The following is a 14,871-nucleotide window of genomic DNA, read 5'->3' as shown; positions in this document are numbered from 1 at the left end:
GGAGGTAGTAATCATCATAGACCCAGAATGTGGGTTTCCTGGGTTGTACATATATACACGTTTTAAAAAGTACTCAAATATATTGAAATCTTTTTTGCGAAAAATTAGGAAGGCTAAATAAAATTTCACCTCTCTAAATATCCATCTCATCTCTACATAGAGGTAGCATGAAGAAATCTGAAAATGAGCAAGAGAGGTTCCAAAGGTCCTGACTTCCTTAGTTTCTCAAAGTGTGGTCCATAAACTGTGGACATCAGGGCCACTGAGGATGCTTGTTAAGGTATCTAAGCCTGGGCCTGCTGGTGGCTTGGAGGTTAAGGCACTGGATTTCCTTGTGATTGAATCACTGTTTGAGTCCCAGACCCAGCGACTTGAAATCATGCAGGGTCATGTGCGAGCATGGCGAAAATCCTAAGAGGAAAATGGAGGAGAAGGGATTATGGTGTGATTATCTCTTCAAGGGGGTGATTCCTCACTTTCCTTCTCTCTGTCTCTCTCCAGTGAGCACACATACCCTATAGCAAAAATTAAAAAAAAAAAAAGAAAAAAGAAAAAATTTAAAGTGGGGCATAAATCTGCTTAGCAAGTCCTCTAGATGAGTCATACACAGTTACAGCCTAGTGTTCTAGAATCACTGCTGTAGACTACCAGCCAGATTTTTCTTATTTGGAAAAATACTCAGAGTAGGATTTACAGTCCTAAACTGTCATCATCATTAATAATAAATAATTCAGGCCTGGTTCTGAGCTGCGGTTCCTCCATATGATGTGATCCAAGACCAGTCTCTTAACTTGCCACAGCTGAACTTCTCTAATCCGAAAAATGGCTTTAATCATAATATAATAAAACAGTAAATTAAGTAATATTGGATGATTTATCTTATACAGTGACTTGGAGGAGTAAAATTGTACATTGCAAAAGTGAAAAGCACTTTGAAACAAGAGAAATACCTGTAGACTTTGGTTTTGGCATTTCCTTCCCAACTGAACTAAGTTTTTGTATTTACAAAACTTAAAGGTTAGGGTGGAATATATGATCTTTAAGGTTCCATTCATTAAGGGCATTTTGTAAAATACCCATAAAGCTGTAAATAATCATAAATACTGCAAACACGCATTCCTTTTTGTTGAAAGTACTCGACCATCCCCCATTTTCCTCCGTTCTCAGTCTTCTCAAGCTAAAATTCTGTGTACCTTTGCAGACCAAACTGATTTTCTCTCCTATTTCTCTGCTCTTTCTACTGTTTTTATAGCCTTCTTTCTTCATCTTAAACTGTCAAATGCTTTCTCTTATGTATTAATTTTGGATAAATAGAAATGTTAGCAGAGTATGAAAGTTGTATTTTGTACCTTTCTTGGCAAATAATGAAATCCCGTGCAGAATGCCTCATTATTACCTTTGTCCCGGTTCACAAGGAACTTTCTGGGCTTTTGTATCGCATCAGAGATAAGTAGGAATTAAAAGCATATTCCAAATATTTCAGATGCACTAATAATGTTGTTCCTTAGTGCCCTGACTATGATTTATGCCGAAGAATTTCTGGACAAAGACAGCACAGTAGCACAGGGTACGTATACGCTAGAAATCAGTGGGATCCTGAGGTCATCGAGAGTCGTAGGAAAAAGAAGAAAGAAGCCCAAAAAGAAGGGAAAGGAGAAGAAGAAGGAGAAGAGGAAGAAGAACAAGAAGAAGAGGAGGTAATATGCCATTATGTCATTACCGAATACTATATTTTTAAAATTTGCTAGAACTAAATTAAATGTTAGCATGGGCAATAGAAAACAGCAGATACTGGGGAAAATTCTACTTTTTGCTAAATTTTTATTGATTCTGGAAGAAATAAGCAAAGATATATATTTAAGAGCCATTAGATCATAATCTCAAGGTTAAATTTAAACTTCTTGCTAGTATAGAAATCCCTCTACATTCAGACAGCTAGTCTGCTTCATTTCATGGAAATAATGATCATATGACTCAAATACATAAAATATGCATGTTTATGCATTGATTAAAAACTAGGAATAATAAACAGTTATGATAATAAATATGCATAGAACACTTAGCATGTGCCAGACTTTCAACTGAGAACTTTTCCGTGTACCGTTCCCTCTTTCTTGAAAATTCTTTCTCTAGAAACCCACGTGCTCTCTCCTCCTTTCCTCCTGGTTCAACTCAAATGTCACTTCTTCAGAAAACCCTGTCATGACGGACTAATATGAAATAGCACCTTCTCCCGCAACTTTCTGTCTTCTCCACCCTGCTTTACTTTTCTTCTCAGTATTTACCACCACACAGTATGTTCTATATTCATAGCCTACTTGTTTATGTTCTGTCTTCCCCAAATGCAATGCAGGCTCTGTGAGCCTAAGTGATCATTGTTTTTGTTCCTGTTGTATCCTGAGCTCATAGGGCATTTCCTAGTATATAGTAGACACTCAATAAATGTTTACTGAATGAATGAATGAGTGAACTTAAAGTCCAGGTATTCAGAGAAAATATAATTTCTCTATTTTGTCTCTAAAGATCTAATCTTTTTGCTTCCCAATAATGCTCCTCCTTACTTATTGTGGAACAAAAAGAAATAAACACGTCCTAGAGTCAAATTTAAAGCTTCATCCTATCTGATAAAGATCCCTTAGAAGTGGGACCAGCAGTTGGAGTAATTGCTATGTCGCTGGACTCCCATGTGGTCGACCACAGTTCGAGTCCTGGACCTGGTGGCTTAAACTCACACCGGGCATGTGTGCATGCGTGCCCAAGATCCCAAGAGTAGAATGGAGGAGAATGGAGGAGAAGGGATTGCAGCATGACCCTCCCCCCCGGGGAGTGATTTTTCACTTTCTGTCTCTTTGTCTCTGTCTTTCTGGCGAGCACACACACCCTATAGCAAAAACCTCTCTAAAAAAAAAATAAAATAAAAAAAAAGATCCCTTAGAATTGGTTAATCTCTCTTAAGTAATACTCTTCAATCTCTAATCTTCTCGTCTTCTTTTCACCGCAAAATGGCATCTCGGTGTAAGAAGGGAGGAATGTGGCTTGTAAATTGAATAATCATTGGCTAAGGATACTTAAAATTTCTTCTTTTCCATTTAGGCATTTATTGCTGGAATGCAGATGGTGGCTGAAATTCTCCAACATCTAGTTCAGAGACCTGAAGACTATCTGGAAAATGTTGAAAACACTGTTAAACTCTATAATGAGATAGTTCTTCAGTGTTTAGAAGTAAGAACAAGATGTATTTCTAAAAGGGGGAATATTCATATTTGTATTATATTATTGATTAAATACTTTTCACATGTTTTCATCCCCATGTGTATCTCTGATTCTCTCATTGAAATTGGTAGAAAATCCATACAAAAAGACTTCCAATCCCAAAGGCTGCTTCCCACAATGATATTATCTCACTCTTATGAAGAAACTATTTCTGAAAACTGACAAATGAACTGCATTTTTCAAAAATCAGAAGGGAGGGGCCAACAGGTGACATGGTGGTTAAGATACTGGACTCCCACGTGGCGGACCATGGTTCAACTCATGACCCTCCCCCCCGGGGAGTGATTTTTCACTTTCTGTCTCTTTGTCTCTGTCTTTCTGGCGAGCACACACACCCTATAGCAAAAACCTCTCTAAAAAAAAAATAAAATAAAAAAAAAGATCCCTTAGAATTGGTTAATCTCTCTTAAGTAATACTCTTCAATCTCTAATCTTCTCGTCTTCTTTTCACCGCAAAATGGCATCTCGGTGTAAGAAGGGAGGAATGTGGCTTGTAAATTGAATAATCATTGGCTAAGGATACTTAAAATTTCTTCTTTTCCATTTAGGCATTTATTGCTGGAATGCAGATGGTGGCTGAAATTCTCCAACATCTAGTTCAGAGACCTGAAGACTATCTGGAAAATGTTGAAAACACTGTTAAACTCTATAATGAGATAGTTCTTCAGTGTTTAGAAGTAAGAACAAGATGTATTTCTAAAAGGGGGAATATTCATATTTGTATTATATTATTGATTAAATACTTTTCACATGTTTTCATCCCCATGTGTATCTCTGATTCTCTCATTGAAATTGGTAGAAAATCCATACAAAAAGACTTCCAATCCCAAAGGCTGCTTCCCACAATGATATTATCTCACTCTTATGAAGAAACTATTTCTGAAAACTGACAAATGAACTGCATTTTTCAAAAATCAGAAGGGAGGGGCCAACAGGTGACATGGTGGTTAAGATACTGGACTCCCACGTGGCGGACCATGGTTCAACTCCTGGACCTGGCAGCTTTCTCTCACTCAATTAAAAAAAATAATATTATTATTAAATAATTCTCCTTTTTTTTGAGAGAGAGAGAGAGAGAGAGAGAGATTTTTGCTATAAGGTGTGTGCACCCACTAGAAAAACAGAGAGAAAGACAGAGAGACAAAATGATAAATCACCTTCCCCCCCCCCCGGCAGATGGCCACACTGCAGTAAGACATCTCCTGGAGGCCCAGACCACTATAGTTCAGTGTGCTTCCAAGAGATGCGAGGGGAGTGGTCTGTGCACACCACGTTCTGCTGTACCTTGCCTGTCTCTGAATCCCAGCTTGATTCCCAGCGCATGTATCTGCTTCCTTAGGAGTGTTCATACCTGCGATTTAGTAAGTCCACTCTTAGGAATCTAGCTTAAGGGGGAAAAAAAAATCTAAAATACAGAAGGACACTACATACTGTCTTGTTCAGAATACAGCTATTTACGTGTAAATAAATAATATGGCATAATCTGTTGTCTATCAGAAGAAAATAAACACTTGGACTCCAACCTCACAGAATACTGTTGAAAATGATACACTGGATAATTAAGGAGTTGATTTGGTTCTGATTATTGCTATAGAGAGAATGTTCGCTAAAATGGTCTAAAAGAAAGGGGTTTCTGGGCCCAGCCAGTGGCACAGGTGGTGGCGATGCTGCTTCACAATGCTTGAATTATAAGGAAAGATGCTAAGTTCATATCCCGGACCTCCCTGAGTATGTTCTTCTTCAGTAATTACGAAAGTAACTTGTACAAATTGCAACCAATAAAGGCAAATATAATTTGTAAACGTTAAAAAAACAAAAAGAAATATTTAAAAACAACTATAAAAATGTTGTAACCTTCCTAAATGTCAAACAGCAAAGGAACATCAAATAAATGCCATATCCATTGTGTGTTACTTTATAAAAACATTAAAATGTTGTGTTAACAGCAGTTTTGTAAAATTATAGAAGGTTAATTGAAAAAGTAAGCTCTAAAATTATATCTACATTATGATCTTGATTTTGCAAACAAAATTTCATGAAACAAAACATGGGAAGGAAACAGTAATCATAGTTTCCTTCAGGAGGCTGAATTAAAGACATTTTTCTTTCTACTTGACTGTTTTTTAAGTTTTCTTTAAGGAAAATGTGTCACTCTTGACCAGCAGATGGTGTAATGTTTACGTTGCTAGACTCTCACAAAGTCGACCACGGTTTAAGTCCCGGACCCAGCAGCTTAAAACTCACAGCTGGTGCGTGTTCGTGCATGCTCAAAATCCTGAAAGAAAAATGAAGGAGAAGGGATTGTGGCATGGTCATTCCCCCAGGGGGGTGATTTCTTGCTTTCTGTCTCTGTGTCTCTGTCTCTCTGGCAAGCAGACATGCCCTATAGCAAAAATTCTGGCCAGACAAACATCCCCTTAAGAAAAAACCTAAAAAAAAAAAAAAAAAAGGAAGAAAGAAAAGTAAAATGTGTCACGAAATAATGAAGATGTGTTGTATTTTTTCAAATAATGTTAGTATCTGTATGAAGAAAGTCTGTAACTTAAATTTCAATCAGACTCTTCTATGATTTCAAAATCAGATAGCAAAACTATGAATATATACAGATAGACAGATATCCCCAAAACATTTTATACTGGGAAGGACTTTAAGACTTCAGTGTTTAGAAAACATGAAAAAAAAAAAAACAGGGAAAATAAAATTCATGTTGCAAAAACTAGCATGGGATTTACAAACAAATCTCTTGAGCGCTGAAAATAGCATACATTACAACATATATAGGACACATGATTTAGCTTAATAGGTTTCTTCATAGTGTATTCAGATTCTAATTTTGTATTCAGTTTTCCCAATGGCCTGGATTATAAGGTTTCCTTTCTCTTTCCTGCAGGAAATAATGGCTGAGCACGATCCACAGTATCTCATTGAGCTTAATGGAAACAAGACACCAGAGGAACTCTTTATGGTCAGTGCATGTTCACTCTGATCTCCCAGTCTGGAAGATGTAAATACAATTCACAGTATTTGCTTGTTTGAATAAGCAGAAATATCTTTACATTGTACCACCATTTATTTTTGAAAATTTATTTTGACACAAAAATTTGATGTTGTATTTATTTATCTGTTCAGATTTCTCTTGGAACTATATCTGAATTGAGAATGTCTCTATGTTAAAAAGTACCTTATAGAAAAGTAAAAGCAAATAGCAGATAATAAGCACATAATAAAATGTTTAACATCATTTGTCATTAAGGAAATAAAAGTCAAAACCATAACAAGATAAATCAACTAGGATGGCCGAAGTGAGGGAAAAACAACTCACACATATACACACAGACAGATAATAACAAGTGTTGATGAGGATGTGGAGAAACTGGAACCCAAAAATAGTTTACCCAAACAAAACAAAACAAGACCCATAATACAAAATGCATTAACTGTCCTTAGGCTCTTAGTAGTTGTCTGGCATTATAAATTGCGAAAGAGGCAGATGAGCCCATGTCCACGAGTCCCTCCCTTCAGGTAGCATCCAATATATTGAGAATAATATTTAAAGAGTGAGTTGTGTTATAATCAGGTAAATATTAATATAAGATATTTCATGCAGAAAGACAAAACTTAGTCTGATAATGAGGGCCCACCTGCTTGAAATTATTTTTAAGTTGAAAGTTAAATGACAGTGGGCCAATAGGTAGCATGGTGGTTAAGGTGCTGGATTACCACATGGCCGACAACGGCTCAAACCTAGGGGCTCAAAAATCATGCCAGGTGTGTGTGCATGCATGCCCAAAATCCTGAGGGGAGAAGAGAAGGGATGATAATGTGACCATACCCCCTAGGGGTGATTTTTCACTATCTCTCTTTTTCTGCCAAGCACACGTGCCCTATGGTGAAAACTTAAAAGATAAAAGAAAAAAAAAAAGGACTAGAATTAGACCTTGAAGGCTAGGGAAGGGGCAGATTGGATGGTGTCCTATTCCAAGGGAAGAGTCTGGAAAGGCCCAGGGCTATGAAAGAGCATAGTGAGTTTAGGAACTGAATGTATGACTGGAGCTTTGGGGATGAGATAGGAGTACTGGAATAGTGGCAGAACTCTAGAAGTAGCAGTGCTTGTACCAGGAAAGACCTTGGAAGTGATGTTAAGGAGTTTAGGTCTTATTCTGAGTGAGTAGGCAGCCAACAAGTGAAAACTATCCTATTTCTATTTACATTTTTTAATTGCCTAAGGGCACCTGCACTCACCGGAGAAAGACAGAGAGAGGGAAAGGGGGAAAGTACACCTCATAGTCATACTGCAATCCCTTCTCCTCCACTTCTATATCCTTTTGGGATTTGGGGCATGCAAACGTTCATGCCTGGTGTGTCTTTCAAGCCACTAGGACTGAGATTCAAACCACAGCTGGTCATGTAGGATCTGGTTCCCTTAACCACCAGGCTACTGGGTCAGCCTGATCCTATTTCTACCTAAGAAAGATCATTCAGACTGCAGTGTAAAGAGAAAACAGAAAGAGAATCAAACTGGTAAAATCTATTTCTGGCTTTTGCCATTGGTCCAGTAAGAGATGGCTGCCTAACTTAAGATAGTGACCATAGGACTGAAGAAAACAGATCTGAGAGAGATTGAAGAAGTCTACATGACAGGGTTGTAGGAATTAAGGGAGAAAGAAAAGTCATAGATAATGCTCAGATGTCTGCCTTGACCTCGTTGGTGGCAACATGGTAACAATGCCAGTGGTAGAGTCAAAGAGAAGCTCCTCAGTTGAGACATGCCCCTGCCAAGGTCACAGTGATATGCTCATGACCAAAGCCAGTGGTCATTTGTCACCCTTCCTCTAATTCAATCTAAAAGAAACATTCGACTCAGCTGATCGCTGCTTCCTTCCTGTTCCCTTGGCTTGTCAGACCCCATACCACAGCAGGTCCGGAACATCTCACTGGGCACTCCACATCTCTAACCTCTACTGCTGGAAGGCCACAGAACACATTTCTTGTGAGCTCTCCTCTGTCAACCCCGAGAGAGACTTTATTCAGTTCTAAATGCTGGGAACTCTCAAATTCAAGTTAATATCTCACGTGACTATTTAGGAACCAGAGGGCAGATGGTTATGGATCAAAATGCGTTCCTTAAAAAGAGATGTTGAAGTTCTAACCCCGATACCTGTGGATGTGACCCTATTTGAAAATTAGATCTTTGCAGATACAATTGAGTTAAGATGAGATCCTACTGAATTAGGACAGGCTGTAATTCAATATGGGTTAGGCGAAGATTCTCAAGCACACAGGGAGGAGACGACCATGTGACAACAGAAGCAGAAACTAGAGAGATGCAGGTACAAGCTGAGGGACACTAAGCATTGCCAGAGAACCACAGAAGGCAGGAAGAAGCATGCAAGGATTCCACAAGTCTCAGAGGGAGCTTGGGCTTGCGTCACTGTTTCAGAATGTTTGAGATATTCAAATGCCAATGGATTTTTGTTGTTGTTCTCTAACTTTAGATAGTTATGGAGCGACTGAAATATCTGAACCTCAGAAGAGCAGCTATTTTAACTAAACTTCAGAGTGCAGAGGAAGAAATTAATGACATAATGGAAAATGTAAGTGATGCTTAATTATTTTAAAGTCTATTTTTTCAATATATGTTATTACTTAATTTATGTCCTTTTAAGATCTAAAAGGAATTTCAGCATACCTTTTCTAAAAATGACTTTGACTTGGAGGAAGCTATAATATTAGAACACTATTCTTTTGGACATTAAAAACAAAAAATAAAGTTTTGAAACAAGGCAAAACAATACAATCAGAACAATGTGTCATAGGAATAATGAAAAAGAAAGAAATCTGAGTTGACAAAAAATTCCACAGTACCAATGAAAAGAAAAACATAAAAGCCTTCAACGCTCTAATCATTCATTCCTTCAACCATTCAATCATTTGGAGTGACTGTTGTGCTCCTGGGACTGATGTGCTATGGATATTGTGGTGAGCAAATGATAGCTATTAAGTTCTTTTTTTGTTTGTTTGTTTTATAACTTTATTTGAAAATCAGCAGTTAGTTCTCATCCACATTGACTGTAGATTTTTGGAAGTGGTAACAGGTACATAGGTCACCAGAGTGTAGAGCTTGTTAGGTGAATCTTCATCCTCATTTTGTTTTCTGGAAAACTGCGCATGGATTCAATATGGAGCGTTCCTTATTCCTTTGGCCCAGACATCTTTGTTGAGCCTGGTATCAATGCACATATCTGGAGTCCCCCTCTCTTTCATGGCAAATTTCCGGATTTCTTTGAGTGCCCGAGGGGCACGTTTCTTGAAGCCCACGCCGTGGATGTGCTTGTGAATGTTGATGGTGTGTTCCCGGGTCACCACCTCATTGATGGCAGAATGGCCCCTCTTCTTTCCACCCTTCTTTGCGGGAGCCGTTCTGCCGGGCCTAAGCTGGACAGAATGATAGCTGTTAAGTTCTAAAAGAATTAAAAGTTAACTTTTAATTCTAGGATTTTAACTATTTTGCAAAGTTTATTTAAGCCTATATGAGAAAATCAGCAGTTAGTTCTCATCCACATTGACTGTAGATTTTTGGAAGTGGTAACAGGTACATAGGTCACCAGAGTGTAGAGCTTGTTAGGTGAATCTTCATCCTCATTTTGTTTTCTGGAAAACTGCGCATGGATTCAATATGGAGCGTTCCTTATTCCTTTGGCCCAGACATCTTTGTTGAGCCTGGTATCAATGCACATATCTGGAGTCCCCCTCTCTTTCATGGCAAATTTCCGGATTTCTTTGAGTGCCCGAGGGGCACGTTTCTTGAAGCCCACGCCGTGGATGTGCTTGTGAATGTTGATGGTGTGTTCCCGGGTCACCACCTCATTGATGGCAGAATGGCCCCTCTTCTTTCCACCCTTCTTTGCGGGAGCCGTTCTGCCGGGCCTAAGCTGGACAGAATGATAGCTGTTAAGTTCTAAAAGAATTAAAAGTTAACTTTTAATTCTAGGATTTTAACTATTTTGCAAAGTTTATTTAAGCCTATATGAATAGAAACTTAAACACACACACACATATACCAAGACTATAAATGGATGTAATCAAATCAAATCAAATAATCAAATAAAATAATCTTTGAAGAAACATGCTATTTGTTATCTTGTACCATGTAACTCATAGATCTCAGTGGGGAAGCAGAGCTAGAATATGCGCTGGCACCTCAGTAACATAAACAGGTGCTAAAGAGGAGGAAGGGTGGCCTGGTCAGCATGAGGCTGGGGAAATAAGCCATGTACTTGAGGCCTCCTCTTCTAGGTCATCATTGAAGGAAAATGATGCAGACCTAAGACTGCAAACTATAAAACTACAAGTGGAAAACACTGGGAAAACTCTGGGAGACATTGGGGTAGGCAAAGACTTCTTAAGCAAGACCCCCAAAGCACAGGAAATAAAACCTTCAAGAAATCTCTCAGCTAGAAAGTTGTCCTTGGAGATCATTGCATGCATAGGTGTAAGGTAGCGACTCATCGGTGTATGATGAGGTGTGCCTCCCCCCGTTTCCATGGAAGAGGAGAAGGGTGTTGTAACTGTGTATGCTGAAGTCATTACTCACATCCCTTAAGCTGTGTTTCTCCCTGGCAGTCCAGACTACATCCCAACAGAGCACCAGGGAAGCTTGCTGCAAATAACATACATCCTAGGCCCATATCCCAGACCGACTGAACAGAGTGTCTGGAGATGGGACCTGGAAATCTATTTTTACAAGATCCAGAAAGGATTCCTATATCCACTTAGGTGTGAGAACCCATTCTTTAACATTTGAGAAACCAAAGGAGCCTGGTTGATTAAAGTTGATTGATCTATGAATTCCTGTATGTCTTGGCTATCTCTAACAGGTGCCCTTCAGCTAAGACAGGTGATTTTTAGAGAATCAATGTCATAAGAATGTTTTAAAGCAGTGGTTCCCAGCCCTGACTTCACAATGGTGTCACCTACAAGAACCAATGTCCAAATAGTTAAAACAGAATTTCTGGGATAGGATCCTGGCATTAATTAAAACAGAACAACAAGACATGACATCAAAGGGCAGAGCAACAAGGGGAAAAAATAGGTAAACTGGATTTTATAAAAATTTAAAAACTTCGTGTATCAAAGGACACTATCAATAGAGTGGAAAGATAACCCAGTATGAAGGAAAATATTTGCAAATCATATATCTGATAAGGGATTAATATCCAGGATATATAAAGAACTCTTATCAAAATGGACAAAGGCAATTTGTGAAGTGTTCCATATTTTTCCCCATTTACCATAGCAACAAGAAGTGTAAGAAACTTAAGAATAAAACTAACCAAGGAAGTCAAAGACTTCTATAAGGAAAACTATGAAAACCTTAAAAAGGAAATCAAAAAGGACACAATAAAATGGAAGGCCAGCCCATGTTCCTGGATTGGTATTTCTCCCAAAGCACTGAAAACAGGAACTCAAACATATTTGTGCACTAGTGTTCATAGAGACTATTCATAATAGCCCGAAGGTGGAAACATGCCAGGGCCTATCAGTGAATAAATGGATAAATAAAATGTGGCATATACATATGATGGAATTCCATTCAGCCTTAAAGGGGGGGGGTGAAATCTCGATAGATGCTAAAATGTGAATGAACCGCAAAAACATTATGCTAAGTGAAGCAAGCCAGACACATAAACAGTAAATAGCGCAGCAAATACTGCGCGCTATTCCACTTGTATGAGGTGCCTAGAGTAGGCAAGTGCCTAGGGACAGGATGCAGGATTGAGAGTAAGAGGGGCTGCAGAGAGCAGAAAATAGGGAGTTTTTGTTTAGTGGGTACAGAGTTTCTGTTTGGGATGATGAGAAAGTTCTGAAAATGAATAGTAGTAACAACACTGTGAATATACTTAATATCACTGGATTGTATACTTAAAGGTAGTTAAAATGGTAAGTTATGTATATTTTACCAAAACTGAAAAAACAAAACCATAAAACCTCCCTGGCAGATTCTACTATGTGGCCAGGGAAAAGAACCACTGGTTAAAGGGGGAGGGGAGGCTGGCAGGTGGAGTGGTGGTTAAGGCTCTATACTCTCACCTTGCCGACCACGGTTCAAGTCCCAGACCTGGCAGCTTGCTTTCTCACTTTTCTTTTCTCTCTCTGTGTATATCTCTCTGGTCCTATTTGAAAATAATAATGAATAAAACAAAATAAATCATTTTTAAAGGGGGTAAGAGGGACATAACGTCTATAATATGAGTTCTAATTCCCTGGTGGACAGTGTGAGAGCTGTGACATTGATGAGCTGTTGGAGAGGAGAGGCTGGATCATGGGTGTGGGTGTACGTGGTAGGAGGAAGGACAGTGCCAGGCTGGCACCCAGCACAGCAGAAGGTAACCCCATTGATTTTTAAATCAGACAGACCTGGATTTGAATTCCAGTTTCACAGCCTACCAGATCTATGACTTTATTGAACCTTGCCCTTTACTCAGTCATTTAAAAAAGGGGACAGTAATCCTGATGGCCCAGTACTATTGTAGGGAGTACATGAAATGTTTGCAGAGGGCCTGGAACCAATGAGGAAGTTCAGAATATCTGTAGCTGGTTACAGCAGAAGGGCTGGCTTCCTGGGCTTCACTCGGGATCGTGTGCTTGCATGGGCCCCGGGTTACTTCATAATGCTCTGCTTTTACCAGCTTGAAATTCTTCATGATTTTAAAACAATGTTCCTGTGTGTTTCATTTGTTCTGGGCCTGGCCAATTAGGCTATACCATATGGGGCATTCCATTCACCCAGCCACAGCAGAGCTGGCAGTAGAACTGCATATCTGTTGTTGTGCAAGCATTAACTAGCAGGTTGTGGGCCAGCAGGTGGCGTGGTGGTTAAGGCGTTGGAATTCCCACATGGGCTACCACGGTTTGAGTCCTGGACCTGGTGGCTTGCTTTTAAACTCTTCCTCTCTCACTCTCTCTTTCTCTCTCTAGCAAAACTCATGTAAAATAAATAAATAAATAAATAAATAAATAAATAATTCTTAAAAAAAAAAAAAAAAACTAGCAGGTTGCTGGTTCATGGGAGGGTTCAAGTATTCACTGAGAAACTTGGGAGGGGAGCTTGAGGATGGCGGCTGCAGCTACCAGCTTTCATGCCCCATTTTCCCCACACACACAGCTCCCCTGACTTGGCTGTGTCAGAGATCCCGCTCACTGATCCTCTGGTTCTGCTTCTTAGAAAGCTTGTTTCCAGTCCTCTGACTGAAGGACAGGTGGTGGAAGATGGGAAGGACATGAAAATCGCCTGGCCAACTGGAGAGGGGAATGCCTGTGGCCAGCAGCACCTCCTTTTAAAGATTCTACCCAATCTTCCTTTGCCCCCTGCTCTCCAGTCATCCTTCTTTAGAGGTTAATCACCAGGCGCCATGTCTTTCTAGGACTTTACAGAGTGAATGAACTGGTTGTCCTTACCCCATCCCACACTGGTTCTTGCCACCTCTGATATCTGGCTTTCACCCTTCTCTGACCTAAGTCCGTTACCGGTCATCCATGTTTTTACTACCCTAGAAAACTGTGCAGCCATGGCTGGTCAGCTGTCAGCTCTGACCAGCATCTCTGGTCACTGCTCTCATTCTCTGTGTCCTTGTGAGTTTCTCCCTATTTTATTAAACCCCTCTACTGTCATTTAAGTGATGTTTTATTTAGGAAAGCAGCAAACATAATTACATGTGTGTAGGGTGCCTTGTTTTACTAGAAGGGAGTCCTAACCTTTTTTTTTTTTTTTTTTTGACTTTTTTGCCTTAGGACACATGTGCTTATGGGAGAGAGACAGAGACAGAGACAATGAGAGGGAAAGTAAGAAATCAGTCCCTCCCCCCTCCCCTAGAAGGAATGGCCATACCACAATCCTTTCTTCATTCTCCTCCCAGGAGGGTACACAGAGACAGTATGAGTTTCAAACCACCAGGTCCATGATTTGAACCATCATCGGCCATGTGGAAGTCCAGCAACATAACTGCTATGCCATCTGCTGGCTGGCCCCAATAGTTTTTTTTATGCTGTCTCGTTTTTGTTTTTAAATTTAATTTAATTATTTTTTTTTGGAGAGATTTTCACTATAGGGCACGTGCGCTCGCCAGACAGAGAGAGATATAGAGACAGAAAGTGAGAAATTACCACCTCCCCCCAGAGGGGATGGTCACGCCACAATCCCTTCTCCTTCATTCTCCTCTCAGGATCTTGGGCACACACTCACACGCGCCCGGCATGTTTTAAGCCACCAGGTCCAGGACGCGAACCGCGGTCGACTACGTGGGAGTCCAGCGACATAGCCATTACACTAACTGCCAGTTCCCAAATTTTATTAAATCTTATTACTATTAATTTTTAAAGCTGGCTATAGGGCATGTGTCCTCACCAGAGAGAAAGTGAGAAAACATGCCACCAGGTACAGGATTTGAACCACAGTTAGCCATGTGGGAGTCCAGTGCCTTCACCACCACACCACCTGCTAGCCCCTTATTTTTGTTTTATGGGTCTTCAGTATATTCTGAAGAAGGTGCTTTTTAAAAATGCTTTATCTACCTTATGCTCATTCCACCATATGATAGA

The 14,871-nt window shown here is 39.7% G+C and overlaps 1 protein-coding gene across 1 annotated transcript in view; it reads left to right on the top strand.

Moving 5' to 3' along the window:
- AK9 (adenylate kinase 9) overlaps positions 1-14,871 on the top strand; it is a 135,708-nt gene that overhangs the window by 12,198 nt on the left and 108,639 nt on the right. The window contains exons 7-10 of the mRNA XM_006156985.2: positions 1,509-1,697; positions 3,094-3,222; positions 6,164-6,238; positions 8,769-8,867. Of these exons, the coding sequence (XP_006157047.1) occupies positions 1,509-1,697; positions 3,094-3,222; positions 6,164-6,238; positions 8,769-8,867 (492 nt within the window). The remainder of the gene's footprint in view (positions 1-1,508; positions 1,698-3,093; positions 3,223-6,163; positions 6,239-8,768; positions 8,868-14,871) is intronic.

Source organism: Tupaia chinensis, unplaced genomic scaffold (genome assembly GCF_000334495.1).
Source record: "Tupaia chinensis unplaced genomic scaffold, TupChi_1.0 Scaffold000527_1, whole genome shotgun sequence".
NCBI lineage: Eukaryota > Metazoa > Chordata > Mammalia > Scandentia > Tupaiidae > Tupaia > Tupaia belangeri.
This window is presented reverse-complemented; position numbering and strand designations above follow the sequence as displayed.